This window comes from Cebus imitator, unplaced genomic scaffold, assembly GCF_001604975.1.
Source record: "Cebus imitator isolate Cc_AM_T3 unplaced genomic scaffold, Cebus_imitator-1.0 Scaffold0, whole genome shotgun sequence".
In the NCBI taxonomy this organism is placed as follows: Eukaryota; Metazoa; Chordata; class Mammalia; order Primates; family Cebidae; genus Cebus; species Cebus imitator.
The window spans coordinates 18362057-18389769 of NW_016107315.1; the positions used below are offsets into that span (position 1 = coordinate 18362057).

At 48.1% G+C, this 27713-nt stretch overlaps 1 protein-coding gene across 8 annotated transcripts in view; it reads left to right on the forward strand.

The window, feature by feature from the left end:
- Positions 1–27713, forward strand: part of KIRREL3 (kirre like nephrin family adhesion molecule 3) — a 563974-nt gene that overhangs the window by 428366 nt on the left and 107895 nt on the right. For all 8 annotated transcript variants that reach the window (XM_037736196.1, XM_037736201.1, XM_037736200.1 and 5 more), the window contains one exon: positions 7440–7517. In XM_037736196.1, coding sequence (XP_037592124.1) covers positions 7440–7517 — 78 coding nt within the window. The remainder of the gene's footprint in view (positions 1–7439; positions 7518–27713) is intronic.

Genomic DNA, 27713 nt, shown 5'->3' on the forward strand with positions numbered 1-27713 from the left:
ATTCATTATTTCAAAAACTTAATTTAAGACCACAGCTGTTTCAGATTTCTCTTATAAGAATTTAATTGGTATGTAATAGCATAGTTAATTAAATACAAATCAATAGTTTAAAATAACTAATTGATATTTAATATGAATGGGGAAAAACTTAGTTCTAGCCTAATTAACTCATATTAAATAAGCAATGAAATAGCAATTGTGTCTTTACAACAATGTAAAGTTTATAGTTATTTAATAAACTTAAAATTAGAAAGCAATGAGATCCAAAAATTATAGAACAGGTATTATTGGGCTATTAAACATTTATCACTTGTCCTAGAGGGCCAGGGCCAGGCACTAGTCAGGATTCATATACCTTTGCTACTCCACTCTTCAGGCCTCGTTATGATAGAAGTTGATCAGACAATTGTGATCTTTGCGTGATTTATGGACATCATTATTGCCTGGGATATGAGTAATTATGCTGAAAATAGGAGTAGACAGGACCAATGCAGAAAGCAATTTAGCAGAATCAAGGTGAAAACTTTCCAAACAGGAGACCCCGGCATTCTGCAATCAGCGTGGCATCACGGGGCAGAATGGCTACTGGTGGCTATTGATAGACAGCAACCGATGAGAGAGACCATTGGTACAGACACCCAACAAAGATGAAACTAGGGACAATTTTCTCCAGCCTTCAAGGCTGTTTGCAAGGGCCTCCCTCACCACCCCACAGCCTGTAGCTCTCTTTTCCTCTTTGGGACTCCTGCAATAAGAATTGCAGGCAATAAGGATTGCCTTGTATAGCCAACTGGATTATAATATCTTTGGGCTAGGAAGTTGGCCTACTGTTTTTTTCTCTTGCACATAGTGCCTAGTACTTAGTGGCCTCTCTATGAGTGTCTGTGCATTGGACTTTATACCAGTCACATTTATTAATATGTCCTGGTTGCAGAGGGGTAGGGTTAATGCTTGTAACAGAGTCTTCCCACAGGATCCGACTGCTGTTTCCCCAAGAAAATGTTTGCCCTCTGAGGTCAATGCAGCTGGTTAAAAATATTTCTTCAGCCTGGAACTCCTTCTCACATGATCATCCAAGACCTTTTTACTTTAGAACCTTGTCACCTTGAACACAGGAAGTCCAGAAATGTACCATAATCACCTGTGACTTAATGAGCTTCCTTTGTCATCACCCCACTCTGACACAGGCATTGCTCTTTGTCCAATATGTTCAACAAAAGTCACGGGGTCATCCTTGCCCTTTTCCTCTGCTTGACCCACTCTGTCACTTAGCACCACTGTCTCTTCCTGGAATGTCTCAGATACATCATTTCCTCTCCATTCCCAAGCCCTCTGGTCCCTTGGCCTCTCCCACAACAGCCACCTGGCTGGTCTTCCTGACTGGCCTCACATTTCCAGTCCATGTTACTGTGGCTACATGCTACCTAATAGTTCATTATATCACCCTGGAGAACTCACTCCACCTCTGTGCATCTCCACCTTCATATCTGAAAAAGAAAAAAAAGGAGGGGGTAGAATTTGATGATCTCTAAACCACACTTTGGTATTTGTTTCTATTCATTGAACTTACCCTTATTAGGTACCTCATTCTGGGTACTTTTGCCCATGTGTCAGCTCATTTGCCTTTTATATGACTCGTGTGAGGAGGGTCTTACTATTAGAATCTACGTTTATAAATGAGGAAACTAAAGCTCAGAAAAGCCTGAGAGTTGCTCACCGGCAAGTGCTGGAGCGCAGGTCCTGCCAGCTCTGTTAGTTCTGAAGCCTCCCCTGCTCCACGTGGTCTCCCTGTGACTCCAAACAGGTCAAGCTGGTGTCTCCTCCAGATGGTCTCAGGCACTGTCTGGGAAATGGGAGCTATTTTCTCAGCCCCTCCCCTGCTCTCAATGTCAAGGTGGCAGAGATGAATGTCAGAATAAAACTCAGGGTCCTTCCCCTGATCTCCGGTCGTCTTCAGAGAGCAGGAAGAAGCAACAGACGCAAGCCCACTGTCTCCCACCTGGAGAGTGGCAGCGGTCTCCCAGCTGGCCTCCCTTCTATGAGCTCACCTCCTCCCATCCATCATCTGCACCAGTGCTGAAGGGATCTTTATGAAATGCAAGCCTGGCCTGTCTTTCCCCTGCCTAGCATTCTGCGTGGCTTACCACCTCCTTTCAGGCTCCTGGGTGAAGCTCAGGGCTGCTCCAGGATCTGGTCCCTAGCTGCTTCATCTGCCTTATCTTTTTTCTTCTGCTACAGCCACATCAAACTGCCTGCCAATAATATTCTGTTTCCTGTTTGATAGGCTTCCAGGGACATGCTTGAGTCTACTTCTAGCTTCAGGTAGAAAGAGGTTAGTCTTCAGCAAGCACACCTGAACTGTTGTGACAGGGCAGCAGTTGTGACTTGTAGGAGGCCTTCCTGTCCTGTCCCCAAGTCACAACTGAACTGTTGTGCAGCCATCCAGATGCACTTGGTGGCCTCAGAAATGGTGAGGTAGTAGAGGCCAGTGCCTGTCCATTGTCAACAGCTCTATCTGCAGTTACTTGAGGGCACATTAGTGTCTGAATAGAGCAACTGGGCAACTAGCAAGTGCTATCCTGGCCAACAGGGCCCTCATTCTGGAAGCAGGAATGCTAATAACATTGCAGCTTGCCACTGGGTGCTGGGCATGCAGACATGCGACCAGCCTTCTCTCCCCACCTTCCCTCTTTCCCACTGTCTCTTGTGGCCGCCACCCCCATCATGTCTTAGCCATCCCAGTAGCCACTCCCCAGTCACCTGGGGCCTCCTTAGGAGGGTGAGATGCTGGTCCCTGAAGGCAGCTCTGTGCCCTGGGGGGTGGGTTCCAGAGAACCATGACCAGTGGAAATTGCCAAGCCTCAGAGAAGACCCACTTCTCCCTGTCCTGTGTGTATATTTGCTGGGGCCGCTGTTATACAGCACTACAGGGCTTAAACAACAGAAGAATATTGATCCGCAGTTCTGGAGGCTGGAGGTCCAAAGTCGGTAGAGTTGGGAGGGAAGGATTAGTCCCAGGCACCCTCTTTGGCTTGTAGATGTCTGTCTTCAGGTTTGTACGGCTTCTTCCTGTATGTTTGTCTATCCCAAGATTCCCCTCTTCTTAAGGACACCAGACATATTGGATAAAGGTCCATCCTAATGACTTCATTATAACATGATCACCTCTGCAAAGTTCTTATCTCCAAATAAGGTCACGCCCTGAGGGACCAGAATTAGAACTTTAGTGTACGAATTTGATGTGGGAAGGGAACACAATTCGACCCACAGCAGCATCCCAGCCCACACCACTGATCTCTGCTCTAGTCTCCGGTCTGTCTTGATTTGCAGCATCTGCAGCTCTGCAACCCCATACTTTATCCTAAGAACCAAGCCAGAAATCAGCCCTGGGTTCCAGCGTGGGCACTATCGCCAGCTAGTGTGTTGGCCTTGACTTGTCACTTTACTTCTGAGCCTTGGTTTCTGTCGCCAAAATGGAAGAAATAATTTCTGACTTGTCTGTGTCACAGAACTACTTACTGTGAGCATCTAATGAGAGAGGGAATATGACAGGATCATTAAAAAATAAGTATCCCACAAATGTGAAATAATACCACTGTATCACTATGTTACTAGTAAGAATGAAGGAATGCTAAGGCTAGAAAACATCACAACTGCACCCTCTGAAATGGAAGAAAACCCATCCCATTTATAAAACCATTCCTTTCATTTCTCCCAGGAGGAAATCCCACTACGTTCTCTAGACTTCTATTTCAATGAGTTACAAGTTTCATTCACTCTACAACCATCGTCTGCTAACCTAAACCCATTGTGCTACAGTGAAGCCTGCTTATTTGCCTTCTGACCTGAGCCAGAGGGAACCCTTCACTACCCCATATTTTTAGCCACTCTTTCATTAAGTCAGAAGACTTTTCCTGAGCACTTGCCATGTGTCAGGCACTGTGCTTGGTCCTACGGGCTCAGAGCAGGAGAAGCCACAGTCCTGACACTTCTGTTGTTCAAAGTCCAGAGCCCAAGAGTTCCCAAGGGTACAACCTTCTCTTCCCCCCAAAAACATACCCTGCTCCAATCCATTTTTCCTTGCATAGGCAGTATTCCTAAACCTTCCTTGTTCCGGGACAGTGCCCTCCTCTGCCCCATCTGCAGGTGACCCTGGACTTGTTTGCTATGAACTTTCCTGTTAAGCCGGGACTAACTCCTTTCATGGTAATTATTTTTCCACGGCCACCTTTAGAGTATCTGGTTGGTTCTGCTACCGATAAAGCCAAAGACAGCACCCCCAAAGCCTACTTGGAGAAGACCCCATCATCTTGCTGTTCCAAAATGGGCATCTGTGGTCTGACTCTGCCATTCATCTCTGTGCTATGGGACAAGGAAGGTGACAGTCTAGTGGTAGCTGGTCTACCTCACAAGGAGACAGATTCCTGTTCTGTCATGTGCTATCATCTCTCTCCTAATAACCTAGTTAGTCTGGCTTGGTGGAGTCTCCCAAGACAAAGCGATTGCCTTTTGCTTCCTCTTCGTTCTCTCTATGGTCAGCACCTCTGTCAACTTTCACCTCCCCACTTGGGTTTCCAGCCTCTCTCCTCCCTTCCCCGACTTCACTCCCTGCTGGCATGCTTTGTCATGTGGACCCAAGGACCTCTAATTTAGCTCTGCAAATCTCTCCAAAGAACATCCCAAATTTTCATATACGGACAGCTAATTCTCACTTCACTCATCCTCCAACCCACTCATTCTTGCAGAGATCCCAGTAGCTCCTCCCCACTTCTCTGCAAAGGCTCAGTCAGAGAGCCTTTGCACTTAATAAATTTCTGCAGTGTACTTATTAGCGCCTTGTAATGTAGCCGCCTAAATAATTAAGACTAACCCACACGCGTCAAATTAAATGAGCCAAATACATTGAGAAATTGCCTCATTCTCAATTTCTTCTATTAATCAGGTTTTTTAAAACTTCTTTTCCTGCTCATTTGCAAAAATCCAACATGGTCAGTGGGACTCCTAGTTATTATATCCAAACCGTGTGCCACACAGCCTCTCCTCAAGCCATCGCCCTGGGGGCTGTCCTAATATGTGGCACGGGAGAGGTTGAGTTGGTTGAGTTTTGTACCCAACTAAGATAATCCAGATTCAACAGATTGTTCACACTCTCTAAATCTGTAGGAGAATTGTTTGCCTTTCCGTTTGCTTGAGCGTTCAGTGACCGTCCAGAAGCCCAGCTGGAACATTGGCCTAAATCCATTCAGCATCTTCTGTCCTTCCTACTCAGTGTTCCCCTGGCTCTCTCCCAGGCTTCTGGATTGAGTTTAGGCTCAGTCCAGGAGCCCAAACTCCCTTTCTCATTAGAAGCCGCTGCTGATGTGCTTTAGATGGGCAAAAGAAGTCAATGGCAAATATAATAGGAATCGTCAGCAATTGTATCATTCTGATGGTGAACAATGCATTTGCAATTGTCATGGGCTGGTTAACTCTGTCTGTCATCAGTGTGTTGAGGTTTCAATGCAGTCCTCCTGGAGAGGCTATTATTCCAGGGAGCTCAGCACCTCCTTGCAGCTTGTACTTCCGCTGGCCCCCTCCTGGCAGGCTGCATTCCTGCCTCTTGAAGGTGGTTGTTAGAAAGAATCCACAAATATAGTAAGTAAACATCAAAGGGGCTTTGATCCACGAGGCCCTCGACAGAGCAGGAGCCCCTGAAGAAAGGGCCAAGTCCTTGAATGAGGGAACTTAACACCGTCAATTTGGGTGCCCAAGATGTAAGACCGTTTGAAGTGAGGGCGGTTTGGCTGAGCCTTCAGACGCCAGTGTGGAGGGGAAGGAAGAGAAGTGAGTGCCTTTGGAAACGGCACCCTCAGATCTGCTTCTCTGCTCTTTACTGATAGTCAATAAACCCCTTTAAAGAATCAGGAGATCAAAGCCAATGACCTCCCTGGGCCATGGCATTCTGCCACCGCCTGCCATGGCTTGTTTTTCTCTAGGGCGAGAGCCCCCAAGCTTGACTTATCTGTGTCCTGTGGGCCCTGTGCTCCCTTTCATCCTGCTAGGCTTGGCAGGTGGACCTGGGCTGCAGACAGTGGATGGAGAGGGAGAAAGGAATGACCCACTCTGTCTATCCTCTCAAGCCTGGGCACTCACTGGCTGGGTTCAGAGAGACACTCGGTGTCGTGGAGAAGATGCTGCAAGCCTCACTCAGTGGGATTCTCTTTCTCTGAGAAACGAAGGGAAGGAGCAGCCAGGAGCCCAGAAATTTTGGCAAGGGCTGGGAAGAGCTGCAGTCACATTCCCTCTTCCAGAAATCGAACTCCTTACCTATTTACCAGGTTTATGGCAGCTATCACATTTATATGACTTCCATGCAACAAGGTGGGGTGGGGGTCTAAAACAATCATGGGAAGTCATTTAACATGGTCGAATCTCAATTTTTCCATCGGCATAATGTCAGTTGCAGTGGCCCTTCTGCCCACCTCAGGGGGCTGTTTGGGGTTAGAGGAGGTCAAAAAGTTTAGTGTGGCATTGCTTCAGAACCCATAAAGTGCTTAAGACAAATCAGGATTAAAGCACAAATACCACTGAGGAAAGCTTGCCTTCTTGTGAGGCAGATGGACTCCAATTTATGCTCACACACAATGGGCACCGATTTACAAAATGCTGTGAAAAAGAAAAAAAAGTTGTCTCTTGCACTTCCTACCCGGAATTGTTATTCCATCTTGATTTTCCAATTGGGTCAAAGCCCTGTGGAGTCTATGTCTCTCACCTATCTCAACCCCTGTGCTCTAAGTCCACACTTCATAAGTGCTTGATGATGGTGCTAAATTGGCCCTTGATATAGAAAGGTACAGGAATCCCTAGCACCAGAAATGCACCCTCTCCAAAAGGTAGAGAGAGTTCTGCTTATATCTTAAGCTCTGTGTCACCCTGCTGTCCTAAACTCACACAATCACTTCTTCATCCTCCTGAGTCGCCCACTGTGTCTGGTTGCACTGTTCCATCCTAGACACCAATGGATAAATTTGGCATTTTCCTGGCAGGTCTGGCCATGGTCCCAAGTTGATCTGAGCATAGCCCTGAGATACAAAGGGCCTCAATAACCCAGAGTTATGGTTATGAGCATGGACTCCGGAGCCAGACTGCCTAGGTTCAAAGCTCTGGCTTCACCACCTGCTAGCTCGTTCATCCAATGCCACTAACTTAATGCATCTGTAAATGGGATAATAGAAAATGAGGAAAATATCCTTCACAGGATTGTTATGAGAATCAAAATGAAGGATTACAGGCTTAAAATTATGCCCGGAATATAATAAGCTGCATATAAATGTTGGCTAAACAAAATGTATCTCTGTTTATAAGAGCAAGAAGCTCCACAACCCCCTGCAGAGGGGCCGCCTCCCCTAATGCCTGACCTTTTCCCATTCCCAACTCACCCACCCATGCTTTTCTTCCAGAGCTGGGCCTCCAGAAGAGAGGATGCTGTCTGGTGCTGGGCTACATGGCCAAGGACAAGTTTCGGAGAATGAATGAAGGTGAGTGAGAACCTCTCCATCATGTGAGGGGTAATCTGAAGGGAGGAAGCTATGACCTATAGCCACAAGACAGAGGAACCAGGAATGAGAACCTGGGACCTCTCAGAAGGGGATAGTGGGAAGACTAGTTTGGTTTTCATGAAGCCATTTGCACAATAATGTGGGGAAGTAGTAGTGAATGCCTGAAACACAGGATGCTGATTCAGGAGCGTTTTTTATATGCAATCTTCCCTTCTCCCTTTGTGCCCCCCACTTCTCTTCCTCTCTCTTCCTTACCATTTCTTCCCCACCCCACCCCACAGCCAGCCCAATTAAATCTGCTCCTATTCTCATTTCTAATCCAGACCTCTCTACCCGCCTCCTTCATCACTCATGTTTCTTGAATGCCTGTTGAATAAACAGCACTGTACAGGGACTTAGGAGAATACTAAAGAAGAATAAGGCAATGTCTTTATTCCCAAAGAACCTACCCTTGGAAACCTGCCCCCTGTCCTAACTCCACTGACCCTACCTCTCCCTCCTACTCACAGGCCCTTGTGCTTTCCTCTTGCACAGGCTTCATTGGGTCACTGAAGGCTTGAGAAGTGTATTGACATTGGCATGGAGGCTGGGAGAAGGAGTGCTGTCACTTATGGGTCTGCTGTAATAAAGAACCAGTCCTCTCCATCCCCAGCCATCTGTCTCCATGCAGCTAATAACCCTCTCCATCCGATGCCACAGGCTGTTTGTCAGGATTCAAAAGCAGATAAACAATGGCTGGGGATGCCATTTATTCATTAAAGTCAGACAAATGAAGCCTTGGCTCCCACCAGACACTCTTGCTACTAGCTGGACCCCTCCCCTTCCAGGGCCCAGGGCCCATTTGGCCTCATATCCATTCCAGCAAGGAGGCAGCTCCCTCCTTCTACCATCTCTATCCCCACGGTGTGACCATAGCATGGTCTCAGTGCCCTCTTCCCAAGGTCCCCAGCTGGCTCTCCTCCCAGCTCCTACCACGACACCCACATCTCCACGTGCTCCCCATGCCTGAGGTTTTGCAAGCTGTGGGCCTGTTGCCAGCAGCCATCATGGTGACAATCTGACAAGAGTTAGGCCAGCACAATTAAGCACAGGAAGTGATCACCTCCCCCATTTGCCACCTGTCCGAAAGAAGCCAACAGCATCAATAAGCTACTTCCCGTTTGTAGGAACCCCATGGCTGAGTACAGCCAGAGTTGGGGGCTGCGTTTTCTGTGTCCTGCAAGTCAGTTGCCTTTACTGACTTTTCTCTTTCTTAGCTTTCCTTTCCCTCTCCAACACCACCGCCTTGACAAGATTGCTAGGTAGTAACTCCTAATTTGTGGGAACTGACAGTGTGCCTCTGTCCGTGGTGCTGGAAAGACATGTTCTCTTGCTGGCAATGCTCATTAGAGAGGCTCAAAAGAGGTTTGTAGGGATTGGGGAAGCCAAAAAGTCAGGAGCTGGGCTGAATTTGAAATCCAAAGCTCCAGGTGTCTGACCTCAGCTTCTGGGTGGCTGAGGAGATAAAGGGATGGGATGCAAGCTGAGCCAACATGTGTGATGAGTTAGAAATCTCAACTAACGACTCAGAGACAGGGTAGGAGGAGGGTGAGCCAGTGAGGCAGAAGAAAGACACACAGGTGGGTCAGCTTTGGCTCTAGAGGGCTGAAGGCAGAGGTGAATGAGAGGGAGGGCCCTGGAAGGAGGAGGCTTCTCTGCTTACACTCCAGCCTGCCTTGCTGCCCTAAGTACCACGTTATACATTTCTCTCTCTCTAAAGCTCATGCGCCCAAACTCCAACACATCTGCAGATAAGAAAGGGCATCAGCAAGCATGTGGAGCTGTTTTATATTTATAATTACCTCATACCAATACTCAAAATAATTATAATTCCCACATAGTCATAATTAAAATGGAATAGCAGCCATGACACAGATCAAGAAATAGAAATCTCAAGAACAGAAAACAAAACACCACATGTTCTCACTTATAGGTGGGTATTGAACAATGAGAACACATGGACACAGGGAGGGGGACATCACACACTGGGGTCTGTTGCGGGGTGGGGGGCTAACAGAGGGCTTACATTGGGAGAAATGCCTGATGTAGGTGATGGAGGGGATGGAGGCAGCAAACCACCATGGCATGTGTGTACCTATGCAACAATCCTGCAAGATCTGCACATGTACCCCAGAACTTAAAGTATGATGTAAAAAAAAATAGAAATCTCTGTCCATGCTACACAACACACCTTGGTATAAGTTGAACAATTGGAAAAATAGTGAAAAACAATGATTTTTCTCCCAGTTGCTAGGATTAGTGAGATATTAGAACAATTATCTGCTTCTTCCCTTAAAGATAAGTTGGTGATCATTATATTTCCCAATTAGAATAAATATAAAAGTCCTACTTGTGCTGTATTAAAGCGTATTTGTTCTGTTTAACAGTATCTAATAGGGTGCCTGTCACCCAGGGAGAAGTGCTTCCCTATTTTATTTGTTTTCTTGTTAATTTGGTGTCCTTTTATTTTCTTCTCTCGCCACTCCTCCCTCCTCACTACATTCCAAAAAATAACAGCTTGAGAAGGAGCAAGAGGAAAATAATGAATGAACAGGAGCTTTATAGATCTGGGGTTTATCATAACTTAGAGTAATCGCCATTGGTACCGTTAAACTACACAAAGCAATAAAAAGAAAATGCTATTCAAAGATCATTTAAGGAGGCATGTGATAGTCAATGAAAGGTTTGCTCTATTTGGGAGTGCTTAATAGCTTCGTGGATAGAATCTGCAGTCTTTGCAGGAATGGAGGCGGTTGGTAATATATAGAGAGTGTATGTGTGTGAGCGTGTATGTTCCCTTCTGTGTGGGCTCAACACAACTGAGCCATCAAAAGGAGATATGAGCAAAAATCAACAAAGGGCAGGCAAGAAAGGAGGAAGTAAAGACAGACTAGCCATAAAAATATCATGTTTGTTTGAGCTTATTGTCTTCCTGTGATTAAGTACATGTGCTTTATATAGAACTGCTGGTGAGCAATCATTCAGTTATTCATCAAACATTCATTGAATACCATAAAAATAATACCAATTTCTCACAAGATCCAGACATTGTTCTAAGCACTGGAGTTATAAAGTAAGACACTAGCCAGGTGCAATGGCTCATGCCTGTAATCCCAGCACTTTGGGAGGCCAAGGTGGGCAGATCACTTGATGTCAGAAGTCAGGAGTTCAAGACCACCCTGGCCAACATGGCAGAACCCCATCTCTACTAAAAATGCAAAACAAAAATCAGCTGGGAGTGGTGGCACGTACCTATAGTCCCAGCTACTCAGGAATTTGAGGCAGGAGAATCACTTGAACACAGGAGGCAGAGGCTGCAGTGAGCTGAAATCCTGCCACTGCACCCCAGCCTGGGTGACAGAGTGAGACTCCATCTAAAAAAAAAAAAAAAGTACAATAAGACACATTCCCTGCCCTCAATGAGCTCACAGTAATGATATACAGGCACATCTCAGTGTACGTGTCACCTCCACAAAGAGATCCCGCCTCACCACCTACCTAAACTACACAGACACTCCTGTCCATGCCCCTGTGCTCATGATGGTAGCTGGTGTGTGTATTGGTGGCGCCTATAATGATACGTGATTATTTGTCGGACTGCTTCCTCATGTGCTGTCAGTCCCACCTAGAGAATCAGCCACAAGAAGGCAGACTCCTGTTCCTTCCTCTCCTCTCCCTGGGCCTTTGCCCAGTGTCTTGCACATAGGGAGTAGTCGCTCAACTTTCATTTCGGTAATTAACTAGGCTCCTGTGTGACAATAGAGGAATATACAAAGTCCCCCCCAGGTGTCAGGTGGGTCTTGAAAAGGAGTTCCTCGGTCAGAGCAGACGGATGTGGAAGGGTCCACAAAACAGTCTCCCTGCTCTGGGTGATTCCTGGAGTCTCCTTTGTGCTGACTCTTGGGCTTTCTTCCAGTTCCAGTGCTACAGCCCCTTACTGGGAAGCAGGGTCCAGGCAAGCCGAGGAAGGAGGGCTGAGTGGGGAGGCCTTCCCCCGGGCTACTTTCCCTTCTTTCCATGCCAGCTCTCCTTCCTCACCGCACCTACTGCCAGACCATGCTCTCAAGACATCTTTAAGCAGATCCAGTCTGCTCTCACTGGTTCCTGAGCCACATCTCTAACACACACATGAGCATGCACACACACACACACACACACACACACACCCCTCCATGCACATGCATACATGTACACACATGCACACATGTATACACATGCACTCATACACCCACGTATGCGCACACACGCACACGCCCTCCACCTCCTCTTCCCAGCCCTCTCACTTTATGAACTCTCTCTCCTGGAGATCCTGAATCACTCACCTTCTCAAAGCACATGGCTTCCCCAGACCTGATCCTATTCCCAGGCAGAGGAGAAAGTGGTCACATGTATCAGGGGAGGGGCACTGCCTGCCTCAGAGAGCTCAGGCTTCCTCTATGTTACACCTGTCAACAACCCTAGAGATTATAGTGCAACCCAGTAACTCAGCATGGCCCAAGAGCATGGAACAACTTGCCTGGGGCCCATGGGAAGTGGCTGGAAGAGCCAGGACTACAGCCTAGGGCTCCAGAAACCCAGGGCTCTTGGAATTCTGGAAGAGAAGGCTGAGACCATGAGCAAAGGGGAAGCCTCTAACACTTTAGCTTGATTTTGTTTTTCAGGGTGGCTGGAAAGACAGAGAAAGTGGCAAGGCAGGGAGAAGAGAGGGCAGAACACAGGGAAAACTCGAGTTGATGTGGAGAAAATCAGGGAGGACCTGGAGAGAGGGACACAGACCAGAGAAGACCATTCCTAGGGAACCAGAAAAGCTGGGAGGCCACAGGACTCTTGAGAAGGGGAAATGAGGGAGAGGATGTTTAAAGGAGGGAAGAAGCAGAGGCACCCAAGCTCTGACCTCCCCTTCAGCCATCCCCTTGGGGCTGAGGGGGACCAACACAGGCAGGTACTCTTCCCTCACACTGGTGCCCTCTCCAGCCACCCATCAGGGTGGGTGTCGGTTTCCCTGGAGTTTCAGCATTGCAGTGATGACTGCTTTGAGAGAGCAAGGGAGAGCAGAAATGCCTCTGGGTGCTGTCCCTTTCATCTTTCAGTACAAAACACTTGTGAGTGATTAGTAAAGTCAGCTTCTTCTGGCTGGAGACCTCTAGCCCTCCATGGGAAGAGCTGGAGCACCCAGGAAGGGAAAAGCTGGTTCCATAGATAGCCAGCAGCCTCTTACATGGCCCACAGCCCCTGAACAGCACCATGGTCCCAGTTCAGGCACCTTTCCTGCAGCACCTGTCCTCACCTCCCTCTTACAGGGGAGTCAGAGCCTTGAGTGGTTGGGAATCTGGCTTCTTCGACAGCTCTAAACTTCTTTACGATGGTGTGAGAGGCTGTTCTTTCTGCACCCTTGTACACTAATTTAAAAAGTGCGTCTAAAGTATCTGCTGTTTCCTGCCTATCCCCTAACAGAGTTGATAAGAAAGAGACGTGCCCCACAGCTAGGGTACGTAGTGGGAGGGGCACCTAAGAGTGAGGAGCTGGCTGTGTGACACCCAGATCTCAACCTTCTCATGTACAAAATGGAATCATGTTGCATAAGATGACCTGTATGTCTCTAAAATGTGATGATTCAAAAATCTATCTTGGCTCTCAACACCCAGCCTACACCCTGTTCTCACAGCCCATTCCATAATTTTAAATGTCGTGGTCACCAAAAGAACCAATACAAAAAAGTCAATGGACTGGCTTTTCTTGGCAGCCTCTGAAGGTGGATCCGTGTTTCTTTCTCCCGTCTCTCCTTACGGGTAAACTCAGGCCATATCAGCTATACGCGGGGTGGCAGGGAAAGAGTCGGGCAGGCCTGCAGGACGAGCTGTGCTTTTTCAGGGCAGAGGGGAAGCAGGGGGCCAGGGTGCTTGGCCTGGGGACCTGACCCAGGGATGAGCGGGCCTCCCTGGTGCCAGCAGCACCTCTCACTCTGTTGCAGCCGCACAGTCTGGCGCACGCTAAGGGTCACAGTCATTTTCCTGAGCCCATTTCTCCACTGCCTGCCAAGCCCCCAGGATGTTAGCTAATACCGTCATTTTGCTAGTTGGGGCTTTGGGGTGTGTTTTTCTAACTTCATTTTTCTTACTGATGTGTTTTCTTCCACTGGGGCTGCAAAGCCCGTTATTTGTATAACGTTCCTGTTTATTATTTATGGCAAGACTCAGATTTCCAGGGCACTTTATGATTGTTATTTAATTCGCTCAGTGTCTTGGAACAAGAGACCTGCCGTTTCCACTCTCCAGACGGGATCTGAGGGAACATTCCAAAGCTTTTTCTCAGCCCATTCCCTCAGCCACCTTTCCTACCAGGAGTCCTTCCTCAGTTAGATTATGGACCCCTATACTGCAGACCCTGCCAAGTTCCTATTTTGTTTTTATTGAAACAAGGTTTCATTCTGCTAGAGTGCAGTGGTATGATTATGACTCACTATAGCCTCAAATTCCTGGGCTCAAGCAATCCTCCACCCCAGCCTCCCAAGTAGCTAGAAGAACAAGCATGCGCCACCGTGCCCAGCTAATTTTTTAAATTTCTATAGAGACGGTGTCTCGCTATGTTGCCAAGACTGGTCTGAAACTCCTGGCCTTAAGCAATCCTCCCACCTGGGCCTCCCAAAGTGCTGGGATTACAGATGTGAGCCACAGCACCCAGCCAAAGTTCCTTTTTAAACTTCCCTTTCCCTCACACTCATCCAATCTTCACCATGCCCTAGGAACATTATCTCCTGAGCGCCTCCTGTACCCACCCTCCTCTCTCCGTCTCATGCCACCACCCTCGTCCCTGTCCCAGCCTGTGTCACCATATTGCAGCAGGGCTCTCCTAACAGGTTCCCTGTGTCCATCATGCCCAATCCCCATGCCCTCGGTGAGGAAGTGGCTCTCGGTGGAATGAGGAGTTGGAAAGGGGATGGTGCAGGAAGATGGTTATCTTTCCCTGAAGCCGCACTGTCTGAAGTTAGCCTCGTCTATCCGTAGTCTCCGATGCTCAGTTGCTGCTCTGCTCACCACTAAGCTGCTTGAATCCCCGATGCTCAGCCACTTGTGTTATTCTGCCCGCTGAAGTCTTTTTATGGGCACAGGATAGGGATGTGACAGGCCAAAGGTCATTTTCCACACTTCAGCCAGAGCGGTGTTTCAAAATGCGAATTTGACCATGTCACGTTCCTCTTGAAAATATTTCAATGTTTTTTTAAAAATACTCAAATTGTTAGCATGTTGTACAAGGTGCCTTGTGATCTGGTTCCCACCTACCTCTGAGCTCGTTCTACCCCCTGAACACCCTGCATTCTTGTCACGTGGGCCTTCCTGCTGCTCCTCAAGCAATGCCCTTGTCACAGGGCCTGCGTCTACCCTGCTCCCTCCTCATGGGGTGCTTGTCACACTCACCTCATCCCCAAACCCTTTACGTGGTAATGCCCGCTCATCCTTCAAATCACAGCTCAAGCCTCTGCTCCAGAGAAGCCTGTTCCAACCCCCACCCTCCTCAGTCTGAATCCAGTTCGTGCGTTACATGCTCCTGTGGAACCAGATCCTTTCTTTCAGAGCTCTGAGCTCAGTTTGTACACATATATTCATATTGCAATTATTTACTAATTCCCTTGACCTTGGCCCACTTTGTGGGTGGGAATTCCTTTCATTCAGCCTGCTGCTGGCCACTCCTTGAGAAAGGGAGCATGTCAGCAAGCGAGTGCAGTTACCAGAGTGAATGAATGCCAGAACTGGCTGGTCGCTCCTCTCTGGCAGGCTCTGTGTGACACACAGCAATGTCTAAGCCCCTGCCCTCTCAGCACCCAGGCTCTTGTCCAGTGTCCAGGAAGAATAAGGTCACATGAACGGATTAAGGGTAGTGTATGCGAAGGATTTTACTGGGCGATGGAAGTGGCTCTCAGTGGAATGAGGAGTTGGAAAGGGGATGATGCAGGAAGATGGTTATCTTTCCCTGAAGCTGCACTGTCTGAAGTTAGCCTTGTCTATCCGTAGTCTCCGATGCTCAGTTGCTGCTCTGCTCACCACTAAGCTGCTTGAATCCCCGATGCTCAGCCACTGTGTTATTCTGCCTGCTGAAGTCTTTTTATGGGCACAGGATAGGGATGTGACAGGCCAAAAACGCAACATTTGGGAGAAAAATAGGGTCGCCTGTTTTTACTTAGAGCTGCAGTTCCAGGCTTAAGGGTAGGGTTTAGCTGGGAGCCCAGTTGTTCTGTATTAGTAACCCCTGTCTTCCCTACTGGTCAATTGGTTCTGTTTGGTCTCCATTAGATCCCAGGAGCCCAGCACAGTGTTTGCATAGAGTAGACATTGACAGCAAAGTGAGGACAGTGACCTTCTCTGCCCCTAGTCAGTAGCTCCACGATACTGAGACTGGTTAATTTGACAATCATTGACTTTTAAAAGAAACATTGGCAGTCACCTGAAGAGGAGGAAATCAAGAATCAGGAAAGGGATGTGATTCATCCAGAGTAACACAGGCAATGTGCAATTGTCTTGGTCCCCAGAAGATTTACCTCCACTTGGGGAGGTTCAATATATTTCTGTGGAGCATTTCCTGGGGCTTGTGGCAAAAGCATCTGAGCACCTTCCAGCAACAACTGCCAGGACTTCAGACTAGAGAACCTCCGCTTGAGGGCATTCACTGCCTTGCTATGCGACGTTACCTGTCTTGGAAGGTGGGTGCGCAGGACCCACCTGAAATACCTGTGCTGTCTTCAGTGATGTCAGAGAAACATTCTAATGCGAACAGCAGTCCTCAGAAGAGTTCATAAAATGGAAATGGTTTATAGAGGATCATGCTGTCTGCAGAATGCAAGGACAAGACACTGTCAAGCATGGAGTTTCTATTCCCCTAGAACTGACTCTGGAGCTGTGAGGGGTGCTGCTGGATTTGATCGACACCTGGGCAGTGCATTAGGAACAGCTCTTGATTGACCAAGGAGCTGTTTGATTAACAGATAGCAATTTCAGTGTGAATGGACACCAACCTGTTTCGAATGTTACTACTTGGATCAAAGAAGGTAAAAACCAGGTCTGCACATAGGCTGAATTGCATGTTGTTTTTCTAATAGTGATGGAAGAAAATAACAATGGCAGAAGCCCTAGTGTTTGGGTTTTACTGACTCATGGGCAGTTACCAATGGCCTGGCCATGTGACCAGGAAAAAGGGCAATGGAAACATGGCATATTAAGGAGATGCCCATGTGGAGCACAGCTCTATGGAAACTTGAGGGGTGCAATAAAGCAGAACAAGTCAGTCCCCATCAGAAGTACTCCCTTCCAGGTTCAGAAGGTGACTGGAATTGACACACAGATAGCCCCATGTGCTCCCTTGAGGTGGCCACCTGGGCTCATGAAATGGGTAGATGTGGGGGCACCGCAGCAGTGTAGAGATGGGCTGAAAATAGACATGTTCCCTTTGTACCCTTTTGGGCACATAATGCCAGTGAGAGCTATTCTGTCTGCCAGCAAGAGAGACAGAGGCTACCAGTGACTATGAGGGAGATTCCTTGGTGGGAAGGCTCTAAACACAGCTGGCAAATGAGACTGATGCCGGGGGTCTACAAATGGGTCTTGACTAGACACTGACTCTGGAGTCAGCTTTTCTTACTCAGTAGAAAAAAGAAGTGCTCAGAGTGCCGTTAAAAAAAAAAAAAAAAAAAAAAAAAAAAAAAAAAAACAGAAAAGAAGATATTGTATGCATTTGGACAGATGACCATCATTTCTTCAGACCAAGGGACACACTGTAAGCCCATAACGTCCAGCAATGGGAGAGAGATCTTCTCCTTAGAGTAAGCATTTGACAGAGAAATAGAACAGGCAATTGAAACATTGGCTGTCTAAAATGGGGAGATAAAAGCATGAAGGGCGGGCTTGCATACCTTCACGAGTGTGTGCTCACACTCACTGTGAGTGGTGCTAATGTCCCCACTAGATTTTCCTCTGTTTTTCTGGCTGATCTGGGGAAGCGGGGGTGGGAAGGATGCGAGGTAGCTATGCAATTCTTGCCAAGGAAGGAGTACACTGGTATAATGACTTTTTTCTTTCCCAACTCATCTAAAGAAAAACCTTTTCTTCCTCCCATACCTGATGCAGTGATCCTGGGACCAGAGCTGCAATTACAAGTGCTGGAAGCAGAAATAATTTCTAAGCAAAAAACTCTCACTATGTTTTTAAACCTTATGTCAGAATTCCCAGGTCCCTGATGGGGGTGGGAGGTGCCTTCACCCCGTCTAGCAAAATTGGGGCTAAGAATAAACATAACTAGGATGTCTGGTGGTAAAATAGTCCACTAGTTTGGAACCTGCATAACCTTCCCAGATATGAATGGGAATGGACTGAGGGGGGCACTGGTTGGGCTATATCTGCCAGCAGCCATCTGGACCACACGGTGGCCAAACCCGATGTCCCTTCCAAAGGTGGAAAAGTGCAGGTAAAAATAAGTGGCTAGTGGAAAAAATGAGGAAACATACCTGAGGGTAAAGAAATGCATAATGGGTTATAAAATGAAGGAAATTCAATATTACATTAACAATTGGAAAGAGTCTCAAACCGAAAAAGGACATTGTCTCTTAGCTTGGTATCCCCAAATGCCTGGAAGAGGGAAGCTGTATTTCCTGGGACCACTCCTTGTTTTGGAATCTTTTCTTCAAATCTAAAGAAATCCTGCAGGCCAGACACAGTGGCTCATGCCTATAATCCCAGCACTTTGGGAGGCCAAGGCGGGTGGATCACCTGAGGTCAGGAGTTCGAGACCAGTCTGGCCAACATGGAGAAACCCCGTCTCTACTAAAAATACAAAAATTAGCCAGGTGTGGTGCTGCACACCTGTAGTTCCAGCTATTTGAAAGGCCGAGGCAGGAGAATCACTTGAACCCAGGAGGCGGAGTTTGCAGTGAGCCAAGGTCGTGCCATTGCACTCCATCGTGGGCAACAGAACGAGACTCCGTCTCAAACAAAAATGAAACCCTGCATACCTGACTGGCCTCACCCTGTGAGACATTCATGCCATACAGTGCACTGGACTAATTGTGAAATGATCATGTGTATTCTTTTGATGTAAGGGATCAGTGGTCAAAAACCAGGGCATGGCCTCCAGTGTTATGATGTATCTAGACATGTTTCTATATAGAGCGGCATGGGCTGGGGGAATTTCATCCATGGTACCTGGCTCATTGCTCCCATAGCTCTTGCTACAGTCTTTTGTCATAATGTTGGGTGTGTTAGGCTTTCAAAGGCAGGCCTCAGGAAACAGGTTCTCTCTCGGGCCCTCCTTACCCTTGCCCCAATGCAGGACTCTCATCTTTCACCACCTTTCTGATTGTGGGTCTTAAGAGTCTCCTCTGAGAGAGTCCTGCCTCATACCCTGGGGGACGGAATGCTTCCATAAAAACCCAAGAGGACTGAGTTTCTGGAGCTTCTGGTAGCTAAACATGTGCAGGTTCCTGGAGATTGACCCACCCAGGGAGGGCTTGAAAACTCCATGCCCCCTCCCCGCAACCTCTGTATTCTTTGTGATATCCTTTAGAATAAACTGTAAACATAAGTGTTTCCCTGAGCTCTCTGAGCCACTCTAGCAAATTAATCAAACCCAAACAGGAGGTCATGGGAACCCCCAACTTGAAGCAGGTCTGTCAGAATTTCCGGAAGCCTGAACTTGCAACAGGTGCCAGGATGCGGGGGAAGTCCTGGGGATGGGGACTGAGCCCCCAGTCTGTGGGATCTGACACTGTCTCCAGGTAGACAGTGTCAGAATTGAATTGGAGGACACCCAGCTGTTGTCTGCTGCGCAGTGTGGGAAAAGCCTCCCGCCCGTTTACTCACAGAAGTCTCCTGTGCTGACTGTTGTGGTGTGAGTGCTGAGGAAAAATGCAGTTGAAGGGAGTTTTTCCCAACATTTCACCCTGCTGTTTTTGTGGCTGTTTTAGTTCTAGTTTTCCGTTTAGCATTGTGACTAATATTCTTTTCGTTGAGATGGAGTCTCGCTTTGTCACCAGGCTGGAGTGTAGTGGCGCGATCTTGGCTCACTGCAACTCCGCCTCCCGGGTTCAAACGATTCTCCCACCTCAACCTCCCAAGTAGCTGGGACTACAGGCATGTGCCACCATGCCTGGCTAATTTTGGTTCTTTTAGTAGAGATGCGGTTTCACCATGTTAGCCAGGATGGTCTTGGTCTCCTGACCTCATGATCTGCCCTCCTTGACTTCCCAAAGTGCTAGAATTACAGGCATGAGCCACTGTGCCCAGCTCCAACTAATATTCTTAATGTACATCCTGTAGCTTAGGAGTACGAGAAATCTAGATTCCAATCCCAGGTGTAGTCAAGGCAGGCTTTGACCCCTATCATTATAGATTCTCCAAGCCAGAAGGGACCAAAGGTCATCTGGTCCACACCCTCCCCTGATGGTTCCATATCCCCACCAAGTACCAATGGGTGTAAAGACTCTGAACACGGCTGTATTGCGTGCTCATTTATTCACCAACCATGCATCCAGTGCCCACTCTGTGCCTGGTGCTGTGCAGATAAAACCACAGTCCCTGCCCCCCAAGGATACCACAGTCCTCAGGGGAGAGACAAACACGTCAGCAACTACAATACGATGCTGCAGTTGCAGTAACCGGGTATGAATAAGTAGCTATGGAAACAGAGAAGGAGAATCCAATCACACTGTAGGCCAGAAGAGGAGTGTCCAGCATGGACTCTGGAGAAAGTGGTATGCCTGAGCCCTGTGAGATGTTCTATTATAAGAGGCTGTTGCAACCTATGCTTGAATCCCTCCAAAGACAAGGAACTTGCAACCTGCCAAGACCGTGGGCAGCTCCTCAGCCAGGCTCTCCAAACACCACACCCCTTCCACCCAAAGAGGCAGCAGTTTTCATATTCTAGCTTTATTGATGACAAGGGGACCCAGTGACTTGGATAGCAGCCACTGGCAAGATCATGGAATCTCCACTATGCCAACTGCACCAGGGAGGCCTCCTTTCTTCTCTCTGCTTCTTCCTTTCATCCCCAGCCAGCTTCAAAGTCTTCATCACAGAATTCTTTGAGGGCTGAGACCCTCCCCCAGCCCTCTCCCCAAGGTCTGAAGGAAGGCCCAGAGGAGTTGGAATAAATGAAGCTGCTAATGGCTTGCGGTGCCATAAAGTTTTTAGAGCTGTGCGCTGGAATGAGCAGATTCAGGCTGAGATGAATCATCCAGGGCTTTTATCAAAGGGAGTCAATAAAAACCTGAAGGAGCTTGCCCCACCTCCATGGAGCGCTCATGTCACAGTGCTGGGCCCAGCGCTCTGGAAGTAGGAACCGGGGGGCCGCATTTCCCCCACAACTCCATCTGCTTTCTTCCCCTTGCCTTCCCTTCTGAAATGTATTTGTTTCTATGGAAACTGTGTTGTTACTGGTATGGGAGGAGTTTAATGACATTCAGAAGTGCCAAATCAAGTCCATTTATATAATGGTTTGAAATACACATAATGGCCTATGGAATATAGGACACAGTGACAGTTTCAGTAACCGTGTACCAAGTGTGGGATAAATTTAGCAATGGAATAGTCCCCACCTCTGAGTCAAATGCACTAGGAGTAACCACTATCCTTAGTACTAAAGAGCATCACTTCTCCACCATTATTCATGAAAGGATCTCAAAACACAACAACAACACGCTCTCAGCTCATAGAGAAAGGACCCTAGACTTCAACTTCTCTGTGCCTGTCAAGGTTTGACCAAACATCAGTGGGGGAAGGTACAGAGGTGAGAGTGTGGCAGTGGATGCTTCCAGATGTGGAAGGGCGCAGGTATTCTATATCGAGGCTCCCAGGGCCCACCCGCTTGGTGAGTCCACTGACGTCATTGCCTTGATTGATAGTCACTCCTATGCTGTTCCTACAGCTTGTTTCCACTGGATTCAGAGATTCATCAACACCCACTGTGTACACAGCGATGAATGATACATGGAGGATGTCCTTATCTTAGTTCAGGTTCCCCTGGAAGCAGACCCCAAGCAAGAGCTTGAGTGTAGTCATTCCTCATGAAGGTGCAGAGGTGCCAGCAGGAGGGCTGGGAATTGACACAGGGAAGGGGGCATCCAGCACGGGGGGACCCCAAGCCTGCTACCACTGTGGGCAGCCAGAGCCCAGTCCCAGTGAGAAACTCTGAGAAGTGCTATTGAACACCACCTCTCAGCTAGGGCACCCAAGGGGTGGGCTATTTATGTACCAGCTCCTGTGGGGCATCATGGGTGGAGGGCTGCTGGGTGGGGTGTTGCCTCCTGGCAGGTCTGGCCTGCTCTGTGTGAGGGCACAGTGGCCTTTGCAGTTAAAGAGAAAGCCCTCAAAAGAAGGGTGCAGATGTCGGGAATGGGAGGTTGGCCTGAAGACTCAAGATGGTCAAGTGGGCACTGACAGAGTTGGCGACAGCCTGCAGAGAACTTCAGATCCAGTGGGGAGCTAGGCATATAATAAAATGGCAGAAGGCAGGCTGGTGGCATAACTAAAGGGAGTTACGGATGACAGGCTCATGGAGCACTGGAGGTGGAAAGCTATTTGCTCTGACTGAGGCGCTCCAAAAAATCAGAAGAGAGATGGAGCTGACACACAAAGACAAGGGCCGAGGGGGGCACTTTCGCACACTTGCTCCATCTCATCCTCACCACACCACAAGGTGGTTGGTGTCATCCTCATTCTCAGGAGGAAGAAACCAAGGCTCAGGCAGATTGACCCATAACCTAAAGGCACACAGTTGTTAGAGTAAACTCGCTGAGCACCACAGCCCGGCCTTCTTACTTCCACCCTGCCTCGGGAGCTTTGTGTCTGGGCAATGAGGATGGGGTGACTTCCCATCTCATCCAAGACAGACATGACTGAGCCCCCATTGTGTGTCCCTGTTGATTTTTCCCCATGTCCAAAGACTGCTGTCCCTGAATCTCCTGCCATGCACTGACCACAGACCTCCGCTCAGCCACTCAGGCGATCCCTCTGATCCTGCCCCAGATATGGGCTGGGCTGACTATGCCTAATATTGAGTGAATTTTCTGCATTGCCCGGAAGGAAAGAGAGGACACAGCCTGAGTGGGGGAACTTCAGCTCTGGTAGTCCCCAGCAGTGGGCCCCCTACCCCGTCCTCACCCCTGCAGGCTCCTCTCCCAGCCTCACTCTAAGCCTCAATGCCTCCAAAAACACAGGGGAGGAGGGATCCCACGCACACACAGGCGGCATTTCTGTAGCATGTTAACAGGTTTTCCGTCAAATGCAGCCTTCATGATTAGACACAGTGGGGAGAAGCTACATGAGACCTAACAAAATGAGAATCTCTCCTGCAGAACTTCCCAGAGACGCTAATACACCAAAGACCATGGTGAGCCACCCAAAGCAGATATGGTTCACAGAGTTCCCAAACTCAATCGACCACAAAACGTTTTTCCTGTAGCGTGTGTCAGGACTAGTGTTCCCTGGAATCCACTTTGGGAGATAGTGTTTTAGAGCCCAGATCTGCCAGTTACTGGTTGTGTGAGCTTTGACAAACAAGAGTAAATCATACCTGCTTTGTGAGGACCTGCTAAGTATCATGGATGAACACTCTTTATAAACTTATAAAATAATATACAGATTATTAATTTGTGTGAAGCAAACACACTGTGTCCCAGAGAACATTTCACTGGAGGTCAAACAAACAAATAGTAATAACATTTTTTTAAAATGAGTTCTGTTCCTGTCTTATAATATGACTTTGACCTTGATCTCTCTTGACCTATATTCTCTCATCTGCAAAATGGGCATACTCATGATGCTAGCCCTCTTTCCTCCATGCATTTGTTGTAAGCAGAAAGTATATATCACAACTGTGTGATGATTTGAAAGAAAAAGTATAAAGTACCACAAGATGCAAGGCATTATTATCAGAGATACAGGTTAATACCCCAGTTTTGTCCCATTTGTACTGAGAGCAAGACAAAAGATGTGTTGAGGTGGGGAGGGGTTAGTGGAATAAATAAAAATGACTAATAATCTTCATCCATATTTATGATGTTAGAAGCCTTGTATGAGCATGTCACTGAGGAGAGAAAATGAATATTTTATGAGTGAATGCTGAATGTTGTATTAAGATGAAATGGACAGAAAGTGGCCCACTTGCCCCTGCCTCCAGGTTGTGCTGGGGAGGTCAGCACAGGCTCTGTGCCTGGTCTCCAACGAGCAAGGCAGCTCATCAGAAGGATGAGCTCAGCCTCCCAGCACAGATTGGGAGCTGTCCAGTGTTGACTGGTGCCAGCAACCTTGCCCTGGGAGGTAGGAGAACTAAGACCCACTCCATCTACTAGCTGGGTAGCCTTGGGCAAGTTACCATAACCTCACTGGGCCTCCATTTCCACGCTGTAAAATGAGGAGATCAACCCCGAACAATTGTGAGGTCTAAATCCAAGCTCAGCTGTTTAGAAGAGGACTTTGTTATGCACGCAAGTGGAAAGTGTCATTATTTATTTATATATACATTCGCCATTTATTGAACATCTACTATGTGCCAATCACTGCCACAGCCACTTATTTATTATATATCCTGTGTGCCAAACACCACGGTCATCACTGTATACGCATCATTACATTTAATCACCACCAGAATCTTGAGAGGTATCTATTATCACTCCCATTTTCCACATAAAGAAATAAAACTTAGGAAAGAGAAATAACTTGCCCAAAGCCACACAGCTAGGAAATGGCAGAGTCCGGGACTGTATGAAGCCAACATCCTGGGTTCTACGTTAAACGGCCCATTTTTATCCCAGGGACTTCTGCCAGTGGGGGCTCTGCCCTGCAACCCTTGACAGCTCTTCCCTATCCTGCTCGTGTTCCATGCTTCCTACCACCAGTGCCCCTCCGGAACCAGGAAAGAAAGCCCTGCCACCTTCTTTCTGGGCCCTGAAAATACCTCCCTTTATTCTCCAACCCTGCTGTCTTCCAAGCCTCTCCCTGAAGGCCTGTTCTCCATAATGCAGTCATCCAGAAGTTCTTTATTTTATTTTATTTGTTTTAATTGAGATGGGGTCTCACCATGTTGTCCAGGCTGATCTCAAACTCCGGGGTTCAAGCAATCCTCCCTCAGTGGCCTCCCAAAGTGCTGGGATTACAGGTGTGAGCCCCTGTACCCCACCTGGGGGCTCTAATTTCCATCCCTATTCATCTCTTATGCCAGGCAGGCATCAGGCTGTGTAAAGATTGAACACCTCCCACCCCTAAAAGCAGCAAAGACAGATGAGGCAGTGCAGGGTGAAGTTCAGCCATGTCTCCCCGCTCCAGATAGATGTCTCTGGAGGCAAAGACAGCTCCACTTGGTGCCAGCTTGAAGCTCCTGGCTCACTCCCGTCCACCACACAGCACGAGGACACACCATCTCTGCAAATCTCTTCCCTATAGGGCAGTTTCATGTTATCTTGGCTCATTCCTTCTCCCGAGATGAAGAGATTGTTTTAAACCTGCTGCCCCACCAGCTCTGCTCCTGGCTTCCAATGACATTAAGTTTCATTATAACAAATAAACACCACGATGACATTTATAAGTTACCACCAAGCACAGAAGCACAAATATGAAGCAGATAAACTGCATTTGATCCAAATAATTACTGCAGGCAATATTGGGCTTAGTCTGAGCTGGCAGCCAGGTACCAAGTAATTTATTAGATTGCGTTAAGGCAATGTTGCACGTTGAGTTTTTCATTATTGTCTTTTCCCCTCCCTGTGGCCTAAATAGGTTAGAGGAGTTTAGACAGTGCACGGCCAAACAAAGACAGACTCTGCTCAAGCAGATTAAGGCCAGGAATGTCGGCCAAGTGTCCAGGAATGGCCGCTTCCCAAGCAACACCGGACTTGCAAGAGAAGAAAGGGCTTAGGCGATTATCTTGCTGCTGCCAACCAAGGACAGCTCCCTGCACTCCCCACCCACTGGCCCAGATACAAAAAGCAGCCCTGTGGAGGGAGTAAATGACAGGGCCCATTTACTGTCCTGGATGGAGCCCCCAGGACCCGAGCCTGGGTTCCTGCTGCAGACTCTCAGCCAAAGACCCTCTATGAAAAGTCCTTTCCATATCCCCAGGTAGCCCCAGGCAGTCTCACCCCTAGTCCCAGACCTATCATCCTGCAATAAATCAAGGGAAGGAAGCAGTCTACCAGCCAACTCTGCAAAACAAAGCAAAGAGAGCTGGCTGCAAGCAGCTGCCTCCCTGCCAAACCCAAACTCATAAAGTTTGATTCAAGGGGTTACAATACCTCCCATTCAGAATCCCTCCTGCCCCATGCTTCCAGCCTTAGTAAATTACGCAATAAGCAGCAAGGACCTGTAGTTATTGTGCAGTTAAATGGTATTTGCCCCGTAAATTCTGAGCAGAGTACTAACGGTGATATACAGTAACTAATTACAGACATGAATTCTCTCCCCAAGATGCCAAGTGTTACCGAATATTGTTGCGTTTAGGGGAGGGGGTTTGAAAGCTGCTGTCTTCTCTCCATGAAGCTATGAGTAACTCTCTTATTAGAGGCACTGTCGCCATCTCCAGGGGCACTCCAGGACGGAAAATAGAGCTGTTCTGGGGAACAGACAGGAATGGGACCACGTGCCCATGTGTTGCCCCCTGACCCTGTGCCCTTGTGCTGCCCCCTGACCCTGTGCCCGTGTGCTACCCCCTGACCCTGTGCCCTTGTGCTGCCCCCTGACCCTGTGCCCTTGTGCTGCCTCCTGACCCTGTGCCCTTGTGCTGCCCCCTGACCCTGTGCCCCAGCAGAAGGGACTAGCAGGCACCAGCTGGTCCTCCTTGGGTCATCCACAATGACTAAGTGGCTCAGCACCATGGTGGCAGTGGCGAAGGCCCAAGGCTCCAGCAGGGCAGTGAATGGAAGTCGTTATTGATCTAGCCCAGGGCTGAGCAGAGAGAGCTGTGGCCAGGGATTGGCCTTTGCAAAGGGCTTCTGAATAGGGCCACGGAAGGTTAGGGTTAAACGAGGTGCAGGACAACTTGTGCCCTGAAGTGTTGTTGACAGAGCTGATCTCAGCACCAAGGGCACCATGGGAGAGGTTTCCCTGGTCTTCAGGTAGGGCAGGGGCTGCCCTATCAGCTTCCCATCAGCTTTAAAGCCGTTTTTGGAGCTCAGCCAGGGGCAGGTAGGGGGCACAGCAGTCAGTCTCTGCTTTCAGAAAAGGAAGCCACACAGATCAAACACCGTCTGCTGACCTGCTACTGTTGGGAAAGCAAGAGCCAGCCCTGGACTCAAATGGCTCCAACCCTAGCTCTACCACACCCCGTGACCCTGGATGAGTTACTTAACCTCTCTGAGTGTCCTTGTCCATAAAATGGGAAAGATTCTCTATCTCTCAGGATGGTGGATGTGAGTCAAGGCTACACCTGCTTCTAAGGAACTCTGTCCTGCTGGAAAAGTGGAAAATCCCCCCTCCCAGGCTGGGTGCCCCGGCGGTCCACACACTGCCTCTCCCTCCTCTCGAGGGCCTTCCAGAACAAAACCTCTTCTTGACAAACATCTCCACCTCCAACAATCAGGGAGACTGGGGCAGTAATGGCAAGTTAGTTTTGCTTTGTTCTCTTTGGTTGATGCAGATCAGCTGAGGCTTTACAGGGCCCCTGTTTGGTGGGTGACAGGAGAGGCAGGGCAAGGCAGAAGAGGAATTGGGAGGGCACATTCACGGGGGACATCAGGCTTGGAGCTATGATATTCGAGTCTCTACATGGGGGCTGATAATGGGACCTACTCCATGGGGTGCTATGAGGGTGGATTAGGTATGATAATGAATGTGAAGTGCTTTGCATAGAGTTAGTTGTGGTTAATACCCCAAACCCACCAGAAGACAGCCCACAATCCCAGGGCAGTGAGAAGAAGAATCACTTTTTTAATTAGGACACATATATAGTCAGTGCTCAATTATCTGTTGGCAAATTGTCCCCATTCCTGGCAAATGCTATCACCAAGTTTGCTTAATGAAGTCCTCTGCTAACATTTCACAGCTTCTTATTTTGCTCTTATTTGCATGAGGTCCAAAGGGAATAAAAGTCCTTTAAAAGCAAAATCTGTTAATATCCCCATCCCCTCCTAGATAAGGTGCAAGCCATAAAGACAGGAGATGGGGA